General features: G+C 38.6%; 1 protein-coding gene across 1 annotated transcript in view; it reads right to left on the bottom strand.

Annotated features, from left to right (window-relative positions):
- Positions 1 to 1,811: 1,811 nt before the first annotated feature.
- MAN1A1 (mannosidase alpha class 1A member 1) overlaps positions 1,812 to 17,312 on the bottom strand; it is a 156,034-nt gene continuing 140,533 nt past the window's right edge. The window contains exons 9-12 of the mRNA XM_075414151.1: positions 13,794 to 14,013; positions 12,811 to 12,983; positions 7,295 to 7,410; positions 1,812 to 5,956 (exon numbers count right to left, since the gene is read on the bottom strand). Of these exons, the coding sequence (XP_075270266.1) occupies positions 5,830 to 5,956; positions 7,295 to 7,410; positions 12,811 to 12,983; positions 13,794 to 14,013 (636 nt within the window). The 3' untranslated portion in view covers positions 1,812 to 5,829. The remainder of the gene's footprint in view (positions 5,957 to 7,294; positions 7,411 to 12,810; positions 12,984 to 13,793; positions 14,014 to 17,312) is intronic.

Raw genomic sequence — 17,312 nt, 5'->3', positions numbered from 1 at the left:
TTCTCGGCACTCATGCAAGACCCTTATTCCTCTGTTTTCTCATGCTTGGGAAATTGTCTATGTCCCTTGCATTGCCCACCTTTGACGCCTTCTCTAAACACTCCATAAGTCTTGTGCAACGCCAAAATGCTGTTCCCCTGCATACCCCTTGGCAACGCCCTCCCCTCCCCAAGGTGCTCTTGAGATTTGCTGCTATTGACTCGCCCTGATGGGTGGATGCCAGCACCCCCGGGCTGAGAGTCTCCTGGGACAGCCCCGTGAGGGGGTCTGCAGTCTCTCTTTCCTCCCAGTCCTTTGCTTGGGGTTCCCACCTGTTCCTGTGCTCCTCTGGAACTGTGGAGGTGGGCCTCTCATGGGCTCACTCACATGGCTCTGTGAGTAGCTGGGACAGGCTATTATGTTGCCTGTGTGCTTCTTTGGATATGTGCTGATGAACTTTTTAACGTCACCTAACCTGCTGCTACTGTAGGGTTGCTGTTTGCAGTGTCGGAATCCTTCAGCTCTCCTCCATGGCTGAGATAAGCAGTGAAAGGTCTTTGGGCTCTTCTGTCAGACGTGTTGCCAACCATAGCACCTCTTGGAGCTTCTGGAGTACCAGCAAGTCCCCCTTGTCACAGGGTGATGCTCCTTGGCAGATCAATCAGTGGCCAGAATGTGACAGTATTATAAAGTCACACTGACAACTTTATTTTTTTTTTTTAAATTCAAGTGCTCAAGACTAATAGCAGCTCTGTGCTACTCTGATTGATGGTGTGAAAGCAACGCACAATTGAAGGGAAGGCATAAAATATCAATAGTGAGTGGTGTCTTTAATGTCCTGTAAAATGTCAGTATGGGAACGGTGAAAGTCAGACAACCTGCCACAAATCAGCTACCAAGTGTGCACAGAAAGCTTGGAGAGCATGTGAAAGTTTTAGAGAGAGGCTTGCAAAGGGAAGGTTGATTTTGGTGATTTTAATTGCAGGGTGAGAGCTGGCGCAGATAGCAGAGCAGATAGCTGAGGAAGGAGGGTCAAACTGCTGGCTTTTGAGGTACTGTTGAATGCTAACAGCCTGCTGGGCTCTCACTGGAGTCTGCAGCCACCACTTGCTCCATCCACAACTTTGTGCATGTATGAGTGCATAAAAGCAGGAGAGAGAAAAACCCAGTGTTTCATCTCTTCTCGCAGCATTCAGACAGGAACTCTGAGTCTCACTGACCAGTTCCTGGGTTCGGCAGACTGCTTTTTGATGCGTAATCTTTCCTCCTGCATTTGAGATCAACGAGGACAGACTAATCCCAAGATTAAGGTGGATCAGATGAAGGACTGTTTCTGTAGCGGATGCTCTTATACAAGTGTGAGTTTCTCTTGTGATAGAGCAAGGCCATAGGGCAATGCAGATGGCGGGGCAAATCCTGTTTGTCTTGACTAATTGTCAGCTGAGTCCTAGTTCCTTTTTCCCCTGCAGAAAACAAATCGCACCAAGCATCCAATTAAGACGCCAAATCGGTTGAAATTCTAACCCATGCTTGTATTTACATCTCTTGTGACTAATGTGCTGTGCTAAGGTTTGCATTAGTTCGTGTTTAACTTGTTGAGCAGCGCTTTGTGTGGCCCTGGCATCAGCTAGGGGAGGGGACTGTCTGCTGACGACCCCAAGGATTGCACTGTAGAGCTGCACACTCGCAGCGATGCTGGGGGGGAAAAAGAGACACCAGAACCAAGAGCCACCCTCAAAAATGACTTCTTAAGCAGGTCTAATGAGTAAGTCCATTGACAGAAATTGATACTACTGAGACTGTTCTGTAAAATCATCGCAGTTTATTTCACTATCACCTTTCGACGAGGTGTTCTACTAAACAGAGAAAACAAGGTTACCTCTGAGGTGTAGCTGCTATTTCAATATTTAGATTGGAGATCTTACCGCCACATCCTTCTGACACAAAATGTAGTTACAGTTCCTATGACAACTGTTCCTCTCTGCTCTGGAGCATGGGCTAACGATAATCTTTCATTACACGATCATGTAACGCTGGGCACTGTGACAGCCTTGTCATCTCCGCTCCCGTGTTTGCTCCTAAATGGCATTTAGCTGGAGCCTGCTTGTATGGTGCAGAACGTGAATTGGAGTGACTGACCTTCACTGCGCTTACTGCCTGCTGCCTCTGACTTCCCAGCTTCCCACTCTTCATTAGTAAGCTCACTTTCTACCAAAATACATTTTATTGACAAAAATTTCCAGGAATTTATTTCTGTGGTTAGCAATTCTATACACTGACTAACATTGATTAACTATAGTACAGTAACAAGTACACAGAGTACCAATTCATATCAAACCAATCTGCTGACAAAAATTCATCAGTATAGCAGCCAAACCAGACTATGCAGCAGATTCCTGTAGTTACTTCTGCAACACACTCAGGAAAAACTATTAACAAATTGAACAGATATATTAAAAGACTTTATTCACAATAGAGAAATTTTTACAAATATAAGTTCTTAAAAATTAAGCATCTTGATCTATTATGTATTCCATAATTTCAGTTTATATAAAGATGAAAAGACTAAATGGACTATGTACAAATCAAAAACAATTTAAATGCGTGATAGAAATGGATAATATGTATGATGAAGTCACCATAGAAACAGTGAGCCATTGGGCATTTCAAAAATCTGTGTATAACCAACACATATGCAATACTTATCTCACAAACAATCAAAACATTTTTTTTCCCCATGAAACAATGTGGGTGCCATTGAAAGTGATCTACCTCTTAGGACTTAACATATGCGGATTTAAATGCATTGTTATGCTACAAAGAAATGGAAGCGGTATAGGCAGTGTGTTTATGCAAAGATATTGCTCCCCCTCCCCACAAACTCTTTTGCTCTTATGAATGACTAGGAACACAAAGCGACCCTCACTAGCCACTTCCACGCAGCTAGTTCAGTGAGCGTGAAACACAACGCGTCATCTCGGCAATCTAACAAGCAGTGGCAGTGGCAAGTACTGACTTTCAAAATGATTGCTCTAACTTTGGTGTTTTGGGGTTATCTAAAAAAAAGCAAGGAAGAAAAGTCAATATATTCTCAGCTTTTATGAAAAGGGTTTTTTTCTTACAGTTGGCAGATCTACACGTTGTACAATCTTCTCGTCTACTTACATTAGTTTACAAAAAGTACAGTATAGTGCAGTTTGTACATACAACCTGAATACCAATACCAGTCACATCAAATTTGTGCTCTTTGAAATCATTGTAACTCCCAAGCTAGAAAAAAGAAAAATATTCATACTAAATGTCTGTATACAAGGAAACAGTCATGATGGTTATATTTAAGTACGCAGGACCTAATGCATATAGGAGTTTTGTGTTTGTAGCCTGCCTTTTGAAACGTAGAGAAGAGCTGTCTGTTTCTCCACTGTTTTTCTGCAGCTTGCTAAGTAATGGCAAGATCACTAGATGCGTCTGGGAAAAGCATAGTGTGGTTAAGAAAACCAGGTAGAAAGAGGCTTACAAAACACATTTCTTAAAGATGGTTTTTGTCTGAGTTAATTGTAGTTATTTAACTGATATGAGGCCCATAGCAGCACATGCACAACCATGTGGTGGGCAGCAGCAGATGATCCAAAAAAGATAATTAAGACAAAAGTAATTATTATTACTTCTTGGTTAAAGAGGGAAAAGAATTTTTGGTTTTATTCCACAGCTATAATTTCTCTGTGCTACTTGGGGGGGGGGGGGGGGGCGGGGAGCTCCCTTCTAAATACTGTTTCTGAAGAAATACAATGAAATATTATAGTCCTTCAACGATACAGATTCTGGAGTACCAAAATCAGCAGGAGTTCTGCTTTTCAACAGAGGAGAGCCAAGACTTCATCCTTGCTTGTTCAGTTTCACACAACTGTTACTGTGACACGAGGGAATCCACACTTAAAAAAAAAAAAAAAGACAATAATAATAATTGAAAAACCCCAATGAACAAACAGTAAAGCAAAAAGTCTTGCCTTACTGCACCGGTTCCACATAAGCAGGCTTTGTCTGAGGCAGATGCACCCACGCTGGTATCTGTTCTCCCAGCTCTGGGTTCCCCTGGGGGTGCTCAGCAGGGCACCCCTACTAACACCCATGCATGAACCCGCAGCGCCGCCAGTCCTGCGATGGAAGGGTCAGCAGTGCTGACAAGCCTCTTGCCTTGCCCCCTACCCAGATGCCTTGGGCAGCTCCTGTGGCACTGCTGCCATAGGCTCTCTATTTTCTTTGCTCTTGGCCTCTACCTAAGAAAAATGACATTGCATGCCTCTGTCAGTATGGAAAAAAGGTAGTCTGTAATGCCTAAACGTGCTTCCGCAGCTGTGATAAGCTATGCTGGACACGTGAGCTATCTTACTAAATACCTTTACAGAAGATTACTGTTTTATTTTAATTTTATTTGTTTTGCTGCAGTCAAATCAGTGAATAACGTGCTTTCTCAGAATGGGAAGCCAGGTGTTACAGCCTGCTCAGAATATATGAAAGTCATCCTGTCATTAAATGAAAACATAGGTAGACTTAATAATCATGTAAACCACTCCAGACTATGCTGAAGTAGAAACAAGAATTAATCATGCCTAATTTTTTTCCCTTTGGTGATGCTACGAAGTAAAACATTTTTGGCAGAGCTGTTACCTCTCTTAGTAAGCCAGGCCTCTAATCTAGGGAGTAGTTTTAAGCGCACTGTGTTTCTGTCACTTAGAAAAGACAGACTCCGTGCTTTCAGAAAGTTTCAGCTGTACACTGGATGATGTCCTCTCTGAATGATTATCTTCTTTTAAGGAGACAAGTTTTCTTTGAAGGCATCTGAACATCTAATGTTATTCATGTAGATACATTGAATTGTTTTGTGACAATAAACCGTCAAGTCTGAACCTATCTGAATGTTTGAGAAAGTCTCAGAAAACCAAACAAACTGTCTCTGGTATAATTTTCAGCTGCAAGGAAAATGTCATTGAGTATTTTTTTTTGTCATTTAACCATCCAACCAAATGAAAGCTATTGGACTAAATGTATAAAGAAGGCAAGACTCCCTTTCTTAATATAAACTATCTTATTTTACTCTGTATTAGCCTGACTAAAGACGGGATAATAACACCACTTGGAAAAGGGAGGAAACAATTTATTCTAGTACAACATTCTAATCAAAACTTGAAAAACTAAGGTCTGCTAACTAATGTGCTAAATACATAAAAACTAAGTTTAGACTAACTTCAACGCATACTGCAGTTTCAGAGTTGTGTCTGCATGAGATGAAAATATTCCTATGTAGACTTCATTGGCAATGAAACACATCAGATACTTTACCAAGTAACGATAGACCCGCATAAGAAGAGGCTGTCACAGTCACAAGATTTGTCTTGGATGACACATAAAACAAATTAACATAGAACAAAAAAAAAAAAAAGGAAGAAAGCTTTTTATACTTAATTCAATATGGCTTTTTGCAACATGGCAAAATATTACAGCTTAAAGCAGACATCTCCTCACAGAGGAGAAAAGAATTTTGCAGTCAAATTAAAAGCATAACAGGAAACAAGTAATGTGCAGACCCCCTGCTCTTTTTGGCCAAGATGACACTGCAGCCTAACAAAATCTGACGAGATGTCCTATTTCTCCTCGAAGTGATTCAGCTGGATAAGAGGAATGAAGTTTTATCGTAATCAGTTGGGCTCCACTCATAAATATTTACTGTTAAATAAAATAGACTGCAAAACACTTGATTTAAAAATTTAACTCAGGAATTTAAATCAAATAATGTGCCCAAGTCCTGGAAAGAAACATAAGGAATGAAACAAAGTATAACTTAATCTTCATCTATTTCTGGTTTTCTTCTGTATTTCCATCGTCTTTGTGAAGAACAGGGAGAGGATGAGCCTCTGTGTTGAAGACCCAGTGTTCGAATGGAAGAAGATCATCTTCAGAAAACAGCAAATACAAGTACCTGGCAAGAAAAAAAGAAGGAAAAGTGACCGCATCAGGGAAGTGAAACTACAGTAGTTTTCAGGAAAACATGATTTCCTTAGATGAATGCATCAATGGAAACAGCTGAGCAGACACAAAACACCAGTAAGTCCCAGCATCACAATGGTTAGCACCAAGCTTTGGAGCTACTCAAATCAGATTGGACACAAGGGCAACAGCAACTGGAGACCAACAAATGAAGGCCTCTGTCCTGATAGAGGACAAAGAAGTTTAGGCTGTCAAGGTTAAATGTCAGTTCACTTCCGTTTCATCCTTGGTAATTTTATTACATATTGTTTTGATAATATACAACCACAGTAATTTTTGTATCCTGAATGGCCATATGTATCAAGGTGTAGGAATGAAACTATTGTAGTCCAATCCTGTCTTACTTCTGAGAACAACGTCTGTCTTCGGATTTTCAAAAAAGAAAACTAGCGCTAGAGCAGGAGCTTGGGCAGCCATTTATAAAGATAGGGTCCACTAAAACCAGCATTAAACAATGAACAAATCCAACATTTTATTTATTGTCCTGATACAGGGTAGTAGCTATTGTAGCATGATTATTGAAGTCTGCTTAGAGATAAAGTCTGCTTAGCAAATGAAATTTTATTTTTTCCTCCATTACCATCCTTTCCTGAAGGCTGCTCTAATTTTGATAGACCAATTTAAAAGCTATAGAAGAGGCAGCACACTATTTCAAAAAAGTACCAGGATGTACATAAATGTATTTGTGATGTTTCATTTACTTCAGCATTACACTTTCTGATGTAATGGCATGATGGCTTCTTTCTAGTCTTTACAACTCTCTTGCGCAGCAAAGAAAAACTGAAGGGACCAAGACAAAACTTCCTTTATTTCATTAAAACTTAGGAGATGGTGATAGATAATGAAAGCTTTGGTTTCGTCTCTTGCCATGCAAGCTTACCATGCCAGTTGACTTTGTTTTTCTTTTTCTGTAGTTTTAAAAATAAAAGTATGCAATACGAGCCTGATAAGTCGTCTGTCTACTCAATTTGTTTCACTAGTGTTGGCATATATAATTAGATCCCATCAGAGCTAGGAGATGTAATTTCTCAACAAAGACTACCAAGTATCTTTAAGAGAAGAAAAGATAATTTCCAGATGTCCTAAAATTTATTTTATTGATTTAGAAGGAAAAAAAAGGCAATTTGCCTTCTTGTCACCTAAGAAAAGCTCTGCTACTTCTGTCAGATTTTGTTATGTGAATGTCAAGGGTACTAACGATAAATATTTATCTGTAAAGATGATACATAGAACTACTTCATATTAATGAAAGTCAACTTTCTTAACTTACTTGAGTGTCTCTGAAAGGAAGAAACTTTGCTGCACATCATCATGGCTTTCATGATTGTTGTAAACATCCCTAATGCCAGAATAGCCACCATCTACTCTGCAATGTTTTTCCAGTGCCTAAAGAGGGGGAAGAAAAAAAAAAAGTGGGATGGTCAAAATTAATCATCTGTCAGTTTTTCTTTGACAATAAAACTAGCTGAAAAAACAATTATCCAAAATTTGCGATAGACTTGAAAACTAGATAAAGATCTCGATAGAAATCTCATTTTTTTTAAAGACAGGCACACATGTCTATTTAGGAAGAGAAGCAAAATTATAACAAAAGAAGTGAACACAAAGCAGTTTTCTGGATTTTTGTATAATTTCTTTTTCCTCTTTTTAACAGGAATAACAATAACCTCTCTGTCACAGGTTTGTCTATAGATCCTTCAGAGATCCAGTCACATATACCTTTCTTGGTCATGTTTTAGTGCTTAAAACTATTGTGCTAGAATTGAATGCCATGATAAAGACCAATCTTTTCCTTACTTCCGGTAAGGTGCTTGGAAAGGCAACTCTGCATTTTCTGTATAAGTTGTTTAGCTTCTCTTTACAATTATTTTATTTTTCAATAGGAAACCTCTGATATTGTGCTATGACTGAATTTCTTTTCTGCAGTAGGTACTATTTTTCCTTGATACTTTTCTGAAAAAGGTTTATCTGTTGCACAGGAGTAGATAGAAAGGTAGTATGTGGCTGGACTTAATGCAACATGTTTTAGATGCAAGAATATTTTTTTCTCTAACTACTTTCCAGACTGTGTATTCAGTCAAAAGGTGTAAACCAGATGACTGATTCCTGTTTTACGATGAAAAAGAGCACACAGACCACCTAAAAATATAATTTTTTTCTGCCCACAGGAATTTTCTATGTGACCAGCCAATACTGAAGGAGAAAAACGATCAGATGAAGGGTGTATACAGAAGGGCAAAAAACATGTACCTGGTGCTGGAAGTGTAGAAGGTATACACGGTTACACTATTTAATAAACTTTGCTGCTTTTCTTTATTTTTGACAGGTGTTTGCATTAGAAATGTGGTACCTGTATGTCTATGTATGAGCCATAATTTCTTTAAATATACTGCTATCCAATATCTTATTTGAATAGTAGTTCTTTTATCAATTCTTTTTAAAATATTACTTCATTATTTTTTTTTATAATTGACCTATTTAACAAGGTCAAAAGTATTCTTAGCCTCTTCATTTTTCTTATCCTGTTTTATGATAACTCTCTGGTATGACGCAGTGTAATAAAGGAGTGAAGAGAATCTAAGATGATTACATCGAGAACACAACTCATTATTCAAAAACAGATCCAGAAAATTATCTTTAGCCCTAAATAACTTCTCACAATGAAAATGATGGTAAGCATGAAGGATTACTACATTTACTCAGGACCACAGTGCTCTGAAACACAGGGCTTGCTGTGACGACAGGTACTGGAGCAACAACTTTCAGGCAGAAACGCCTGGAGCTTTATCAAAATGCTGATGGAGAGACGAAAGGTTCCAACCCCATCAGACAATTAGTTCCTGCTTCTGAAGTTATTACAAATATCACTCAAGTGATTACAGGACATGCAGATTTAATTTAGGGAAAGATGCTGCATTGCAAACCACATACAGCAAAGCACTATGAAATGGCAGAAGAAACAAGCAAACAGGCAGAATAAGCATTTTCTGATGAGAGATGGGACTAACCGTCACCAATAATTATCAAGGTATCCATCACCTCCACCTGCTCTAAAGGCTGTTCAAGTTCTGTGTTTTGCTGTGAGCAGATATCCTAAACGTCCTTGTTTTTGCTGGAGTCCCTGTAGCTATCTGCATATATTTAGCTTGCATGTCAGGCTCTCCATAGTTTTCACTGGAGAGTAAGCTGCCTAATGTATATTTAAAAGGGATTTTTCTCCAGGAGAGATCCTTTAAAATATAACAGGCCTATTTGTCTTTTGTTATGTGTCTTTAGGTTCTTTAATTTTCCTGGACACTTTTACTAAGTGACAAATATACTTAAGTTGAAACACGTAATTTCCCCTGGCTGGTACTCCTTCCCTCTTGTCTACTTCAACCTGCGGTGAATTCAAAATGCTGAATCTGTGTCTGGATTTTCAATGTCAAACACAAGATTATGTTTTCCAAAGCACAGCAGAAGGAGAACTTAAACTTGAAGAATAAGGCTATTATTCAAGGAAACATCTGCATTCAAAACAGGGTGAGGTAAAATAAAAGCAAGTTGCATTTGGGGTTTATGTGCTCTAACATGTAGTTAGAGCCTTCTTTATGAGTTCATTGTTGGGAGATACGGTATAGGTACCCAAACACACTGCTATGATATAGACTACGAGGTTGACTTTCACCATGTTAGCCATCTGGTGGTATCTACTCAATGCAAATGTGAAGCATCTTGCCCCTCAAAGCTACTTTCCACTTAACTAAAGGAACAGGACATCTGTGTGTGGCATTAGTACGACAAAAAGTCTCCCGGTTGTCACTCTCCCTTAACTGGCAGCAATGGCCTTTTGTGCCCACACCTGCAGTTTCAGAGGACAGTAATGTTCCCACTGACAGGGGGGTAGGGGTGGGTGGGAAGAAACAATCCAATACATTTTAAATTAGCAGCTCTCAGGAAATGAGGGTGGCTAAGATCAGTTATGCTATAGTAATGGAAAACATCAAGCAGAGTGAAAACTGGCTGACAGTCTCAAAGTATCATAAAGGGAAAAAAACAAAGGAAGTGCTGTGAATTGAAAATATGTGTCGCATTTATAATGCAGAAAGGGAGACTTTCAAGAGCTAAGCTGATAAAACCTTTCTGACTTAGTAACAGTGAATATTGCTGTTGGTCATAACTGCATTTTCTCCAACTGCTGAAGTACATACAGAATGATCTTGGACTCAAAGCAGCAAAGCAAGTTTCCAAAGAAAAAAGGGAGAGGCTAAAGCACAGATTTTAGTCTAGAAAAGGGCACTGGAAAACAACCCTACTGAGTTCTTATTGCCAGCGTCATGAGCTGAAAATGGACACGAAACACCTGAAGAACAACTTTTTTTGGGCACCATCGAATGGTCTCACTGTTCCCCCTTTTTTCTTGTTCCAGTCTCAGGTTCCTCCTTGTACAACAGGTGTTGGTAATGAAACCAACCACAAGCAGCGGCTGGGGACTTCCCCAAGAACAGTGGATGAAGGGCCGTGCCCTCTGGTACAAGAGGGAGCAGAATTTATGAAACAGTTGTGTAAGCTATCCTGACACATGCTGGAACAACAAAAATGCAGTATCAGGTGGAGCTGTATGGGCTATAAACAGCAAGGAAGAAGAAAGAAAAAAAAATTGAAACCTACAACGGACTGTATAACTTCTGTGAAGCTGTAAGATTTTTTTTTTTTGTGAAACTCTCAGATGCACCTTAGGACAGAAGAAGACGGGTCTGTGCAGACTGGGACCAGCAGCATCTCCCACACATGGGCTGTAATCCACCACGTTAGAGCCAGACAAGAACAACCACAAGAATGTTAAACAAGAAACACATGGGGAGCGCTAAATGAGTGTACAAACTTGAAATAAACACAAACAAACTGAACCAACAGGGTAAAGTATAATAATAAGGAAAACATTTCAATTGTTTATAACAATGTTATCAGTGTGGGCAGCAACAATGAGTCAGGAAAAACACCTCCTGGAGAAGGAACACTTGGCATTGCTGAAGCCTGGTGGGATAACTTCCACAAACAGCCATTGTAAATATTCCAATTATAATCTGCCTGGGAAGATTCCGATAGTAAAACGTGTGGCTATGGGTGGTGTTAGCGAAGAAGAAAGTAAGTGAACAGCACTCTAAATTAGAGGTGGTTTTTTTTTAAATTGCTTTGGAATCATTAACTCCGAAGCATATTGTTTCAGGGCCAATAGAGCCAAGACCTGAGGGAGGCAAATAAAATGTCCTAAATAACTATAGTCTACCCAGCTGAATACAGCGTTGACTGCAGATCTAGAATTGCTGTGAATATTCAGACAAGGAGGAGCTAGAGAGTAGAAGTATAGTTAACGCTAGCAGCTATTTTTTTATGGAAAATAGATTTTATGATAAATCTCAGTCTTCAAGACTATCTAATTACCAAACTTGAAATGTTCTTTTTCCACAACACTCAACAACATTTGCACAACATTTGAAATATGCTCAGTATCTCACACAGTGAATACTGAATACAATTACAGATCTTGGCTGCTGTTGGGTGAGCCAGGTAACTTGCAGATGTCATGTCACAGCCAGGTATATGGAGTCATAACCCAGTAACAGCTCTCTTGTAGGGTCCCTCAGGGACTCATCCCTGGTAGGCATAAGAAATTGCATGACACAAGTTTACATGTTCTTCCCTTAGTACAGAGCAACCTTCTACAACTAGCGGTGTATGCCCCTCCAAGACAGTTATAATCATACAGGCCTAGAAACCAGAGGGGTTGGGCAAATGCACAAACTGGACATTTTTCAAATCCTGGAAAGCAATAACTCTGCAAAGGAGAGGTCACTGTGAACAAAATACTGCACAGAGTTTTGTTTTCTTCTTTTATTTGCATTTTTCTTAAGTCTACAGAGCCACAAAAATAATGTTCTTCAGCCTCCTGTATCTCCTGTAAGATCTCAGTCTGCTTAGAAATCCCAAAGTAAGAGTGAAAGGCAGATAATGTAGAAGAGCAACATCAATGTGAGGAGAAAATAAGTGAACTCTAGAAGTGTAATAAGGACCTATACATGGCAGATGAAACCTGGTAAATCCAAAGGCTCTGATCTCTAACTGTAAGAGTGATTAACCACTGAAACAAGGGAAACGATCGAATTGACAAGCCAATTTCTGCAGTATAGACTGGCTGCCCCCTTGGAAGGCTCGTGCTATACAAACACAACTAGATTCAGCATGACTGGCTGAAGCTTAAAGGCTAGTGGGACGCAGAAATTTAAATCTAGAAGAGATTGTTATCGTTAATGGAGTTCAGTCCAGATAACCTATGCTTTCTGAATGCGACCCACTTTTAAAATGCTTAATACTATCTACTACTTCATCTTGGCCTTCATCACCTTGATTAAAATCAGCTTTGTGCAATTACTGTTGAAAATACACTTCACAAAACTTATTTCCATGTCCAAGGATCACATTTCACACGTTTGCACTTTCCATTCATAAGCAGCAATATTTAACATCTTGAGCAGGACATCAAATTATGACCCTGATCTGAGAAGTATTTAAGAAGGATAAATCACAAGGTATTTTTCTAATGTAAAATATCAGCAGTATTTGGTTTTGTCAAAATGATCTTAGTTCATCTATTTAGTAAATGAATTTCTGGAAATTTGAGTTGATATTATCCATTTAAAATAAATATTTGCCCTCCAACTGCTAAACAATATCCAGATATCACTCAATAGCTCACTTCACAAGACACTAGGATTTAATAAGAAAAGAGTCCCATTACAACATTACCTCTACAGCTTCCCATCCCCACTGCCTGTACTTTGGGTCATGAGTGAGCCGCCACATGTACATGTAGGTCTCTATGACTTCTGGTCGGAGGATGTAGTATTTCTCATTTTGTCTTGTAGCAATGGCCTCAACACCACCGTCAAATCTGAAGGCTTCTGGTCCCAGTTTCATGCCTAGCCGATATAAAAACACATGCTAAAATAAAGGCCTTAAAAGAGGTTTCAAATTATGTAACCTACCAAATGAACTATCATTTCACGTGGCACAAAGTCAGGTTACCCAAAAAGTATATAATTTCTGAGAGATACTGCAGCAGCTCCTGTTTTTAATAGCTTGTAAATAATTCAGAGTAGGAGAGCTGTTCTTCATCAATGCCTTAAAGAGCAGATCCAGTTTGAACAGTGATGCTAACATTTGCATTCTGGAAGACTTCACATAACTAGCAACATGTGAAATTTTGCTTAAAAGACAAGGCTATTTACTTTTCTACATCAAACTGGAAAATACACTATGGGACCTGAAATGCTGCCAGGATTATTTTTATAAGAAGATGAAAAAATCCAAAGAAATTTCCTGCACAGAAACCCACTTTCTTTGTGCAATTCTATTCTTTGCAGCATTGTACCAACGGAACTGAGAAGAAAATACATTTTTATGCATAAAACATGATTAATAGCTATATTGATGCATAAATGAACAGGTTCCCTCTCTTATTTCTGTTAGGCTATACAGGAATCGGCAAAGTGAAAAAAAAGCTGTCATGTTAAACACTAGAGTGAACAGATATGATTCAGTTGCACAGAAATTATTTATAATACACAGCAGCCATTCTTAAAGTTACTTTTAGAGCAAAGCAGCATGTGCTCAGAAAGGATGAAGAGTTCACACCATCATACAACTTTCATTCAGCATTACACAAAAATACTGCTGGCTGCCTTCATGAAGTCAAGCTCTGAAACGAAACAATGCAATGCAGTACTTACTGGTACGGTCATAGGATTCATGGCAAGTCCTAGCCATTTCAGCACCAAGCTCGATGTGATGGCCCGTCTTGTCTTTAGGTGCTCCGTCTGCTCCAAGAGCGAACATGCCTCCAGCAAAACAAGTGAGATGTCCCATCTTGTGTTCCAGCAGTCCGCCCTTCCACTCGGCAATGTATGTCAGCCCCCCGCTTGATTTGCGAATGAGGTGGGTCTCCATGGCCTGCAAAAGTAAATGATTTCACAGAATCATAGAATAGCTGGGGTCGGAAGGGACCTTTAAAGGTCATCTAGCCCAACCCCTTGCAGTGTGCAGGGGCATCTTCAACAAGATATCAAACCCTTTGGTACCATTTGGTAAAGTATGAAGGACAAACACAAAGTTGTATGTTGGTTGGGTTTTCTCCATATAGCCTTGCTTATAAAGTAAAATGGACAATATGAGCTAGCATAACCTCAAAGTGCAGCCAAGCCAATACAGATTAGCATACCTCAGTAACAAAGATTAATTTTGCTACAACTTTGAGCAATTTACACAGTGCGTTTCATAAAAATATTGGAATTCCCTAAAAAATACAATTCCATTTTAAAATTATTTATTTCTTTCCCTTTCTACTCTGAGCAATTTCAGGTAATTTCACTTTTAATGGTGATTAGACATTGCTTCAGCTTCTATACTTCCTATTGTACTTCTGACTTAGAGCATGTGGTTATCCATATAATTTCATGTCAATTATACACAGACATAGCTCATACTCAAAACACGTGGCTCAGTGAGTGCACTGAATGATGTTAGGCCTCTGAGTCTATAAGGTATTCCCAAAGTCCGATGAGTTTCCCCCCCCCGACTGAATTCCTCTGTAGTTATCAATCAAGAATAGGGTTTGGAAAAAACGTAAGCAGAATAAAAACATAAAAATCTGCTACAGAGAATTAGAAGTTGGTGCTGTTAGCAATTTACAGTCAGTGATTACGAGATCCAGGAAAACAACCTTCCCTTAGAGAGGAACAGAATTAACATAATAGAGGAGATGCAGCAGAGCACAGAAATTAGAAGACCACACAGAAAGTAAGCTACTAGTCTTTAAAGGGTAATGCAGAGGAGATGAACAATGCTATCACACATTCAGTTATCCAGCAGTGCTCTGGTTTATTCTATTGAAATCATGAGATCCAGAAACAGTACTCAACATGCATTATACAAGAGTAAATACATGAATAAAATATCAGTATAGATAACCATTAAAAAAAAGCCAGGATTTAAAAAAAAAAAAAGTGTTATAAAGAGAAGATATTGATTGCGGTTATTTCTTCTCACTTGAACATTTGTAAAGGTTGTTTTTATAAGTATGAAAAATCTTCTCTAAATTAGAAGCATCAGCAGAGTAATCATACAAGTTTTACTTACTAAGTAGTTTTTTGTGCCAAGAATGTCAGATTGAAAATTACACTTTCTTTTCCACTAATATTAGTGCAAAGCACTTAGTAAGGATGTTTTCTGCCCACCTCCAGACCCATTATTGGCTCAGGAAAGCTCCTCTATCCCTGTCTTTCCTTCCTGATTGTATGTTTTTAGCATTAGTACCTACCGAAAAGCATACCTAAATTTTAAAGCAGCAGTAAACAATGAAAATACCCGTACTTTAAACAAATCCTGCATAATTTAACCTATAAAAAGAGGAATTAAATATGAAAGGGGAAAGGTGGGAAAACAATTTCCTTAAGCATCCAAACCACAGACCCCACTGTGGAAGATGAAAGAACTACAGAGGCTGAGTTGCTGTCAAGCTAATTGGTGGTCGTGTATTCCAAGTGCATATAAAAAAGCTTTTCTGTCAGATTGGGAACCTAGTAGAGGAATATCTAGGTACTTTTTTAAGAAATCATGCTCTTTAAAATGTGCATTTTATGCTCATTTGGGTATAGAATATTTGAACTTATAATTAAAGAACTGACAGAACAGGGTTCAAAGAATCTGCTACAAATGCATTAATACATAAACAGGCAAAATTTATGAGAAGATAGAAATAATCAGAAAACTTCCAGAACCTTTCAGGTTCAGTCTGCATTTTTATTAAATGGTTTATACTTTGTAATAGGATGCCACATTTTTAAAAACACACAACAATTTTGTGGGAAATAGCTTTTTGACTACTTAGGCATTCTAAAAACTAAGCTACCTAAAAGCGAGTTCAGAAATGAAAAATTTTTAATTTAATGATATTTCATTAAACCTTTCAGCATGATATCCCCATCTCACCAAATCAACAATTGTGGCAATAGTTGATAACTCTACTGGTCACTTAGCTGTTGAGTCAGAATTTATTTAAAAAATAAACAAACGTAAAAATAGATTGATAACTAAATTTACCTAGATTGCATTTTTCTTAAGTAAAGAACTAATGAACGACAGAATGAAGCTTTACTGTACCTGACAGAAATAACAGTAATCAGGCACCTTCAGAACTATAGTAACTAGACCAGAGTTGATTCTTGTAGTATGAAAATAGATTTTGGGATACCAATTAGTCTTTTAGAGTTTTTTTTTCCCCTCTTTTGGCTCAAGATTAAAGTTCAGGCTGAAAAAAGATGACTTCCGCTTGGGAAATTTTGAATTATGTGAACAAACTGGTGCTAAGAAACGAACAAATTTATGTTAATTGATGCTAAGAATGTCACAAAATAAAAATATATTTCCAAATTAATGATTCATATTTAGTAAAGCAAATCATCTTGGTTTTATAAATGGGACCTATTAAGAGCTAGTACATATGCCTATTAAAAGTTATTTTTATTATGTAAACGTCTTATTTAAAGCTATTTTTATTAGGTAGTTATTAGATATATTACAGACTCTCAAATTGTCTCGTCGTACTTTGTAGAATCATGGGTCCCTGAGTGGTAGATAATACCTACGCCTTTATTAATGGCATGCTAGGTAACTATTTCTATCTAGACAGAAAATCCAAATAACCTTTAGAAGCCATAAGCCCAAGTGTGTAGACCTTGCAAGTCTATTGGCACACAACACACTCTTATTCTGGAAGACAGGAAAGCAAATACTGTCTTCATTAAGCCCAAACTTCATTTGAAGTTACGTGCTTTTGAAGTCACAGTTTGTAGAAGTTGGATGATTTAGGCAAACTGACCTCAACTGAAGAGCTCTGTAAGGCGTGAAGAGGCAGAGGAGCACCTCTTCCCCGAGGGCCAGCAGCTCTTTTCGTGGTACTGGGTGGTGCAAAAGCAGAGCTCACAGAACCACGGCCAGGGAGCTTACAGTGGGACTGTCAAAAGCTTCAACTAATTCTGAGAAGTTACTTCATAGGCCATTTTTGGTCTGAGCTAGACAAACTGTTTTCAGCAGAAATAGGTTTCCCTTCTCTCAGCACTATTCATCCACCCTCTGACTGAGAACAGAGACACCACCACTTGCCTGAAACAACATCCTCCAAAGGCTTGCTAACAAATTTGCAGTATCAAAATTGTACGAAATTTGGAATAATTCCAGCACGGCATCCAAGT

Source organism: Opisthocomus hoazin, chromosome 2 (genome assembly GCF_030867145.1).
Source record: "Opisthocomus hoazin isolate bOpiHoa1 chromosome 2, bOpiHoa1.hap1, whole genome shotgun sequence".
Taxonomy (NCBI): Eukaryota; Metazoa; Chordata; class Aves; order Opisthocomiformes; family Opisthocomidae; genus Opisthocomus; species Opisthocomus hoazin.
The sequence above is the reverse complement of the archived record's forward strand: the minus strand, read 5'-3'. Positions and strand labels throughout refer to the sequence as shown.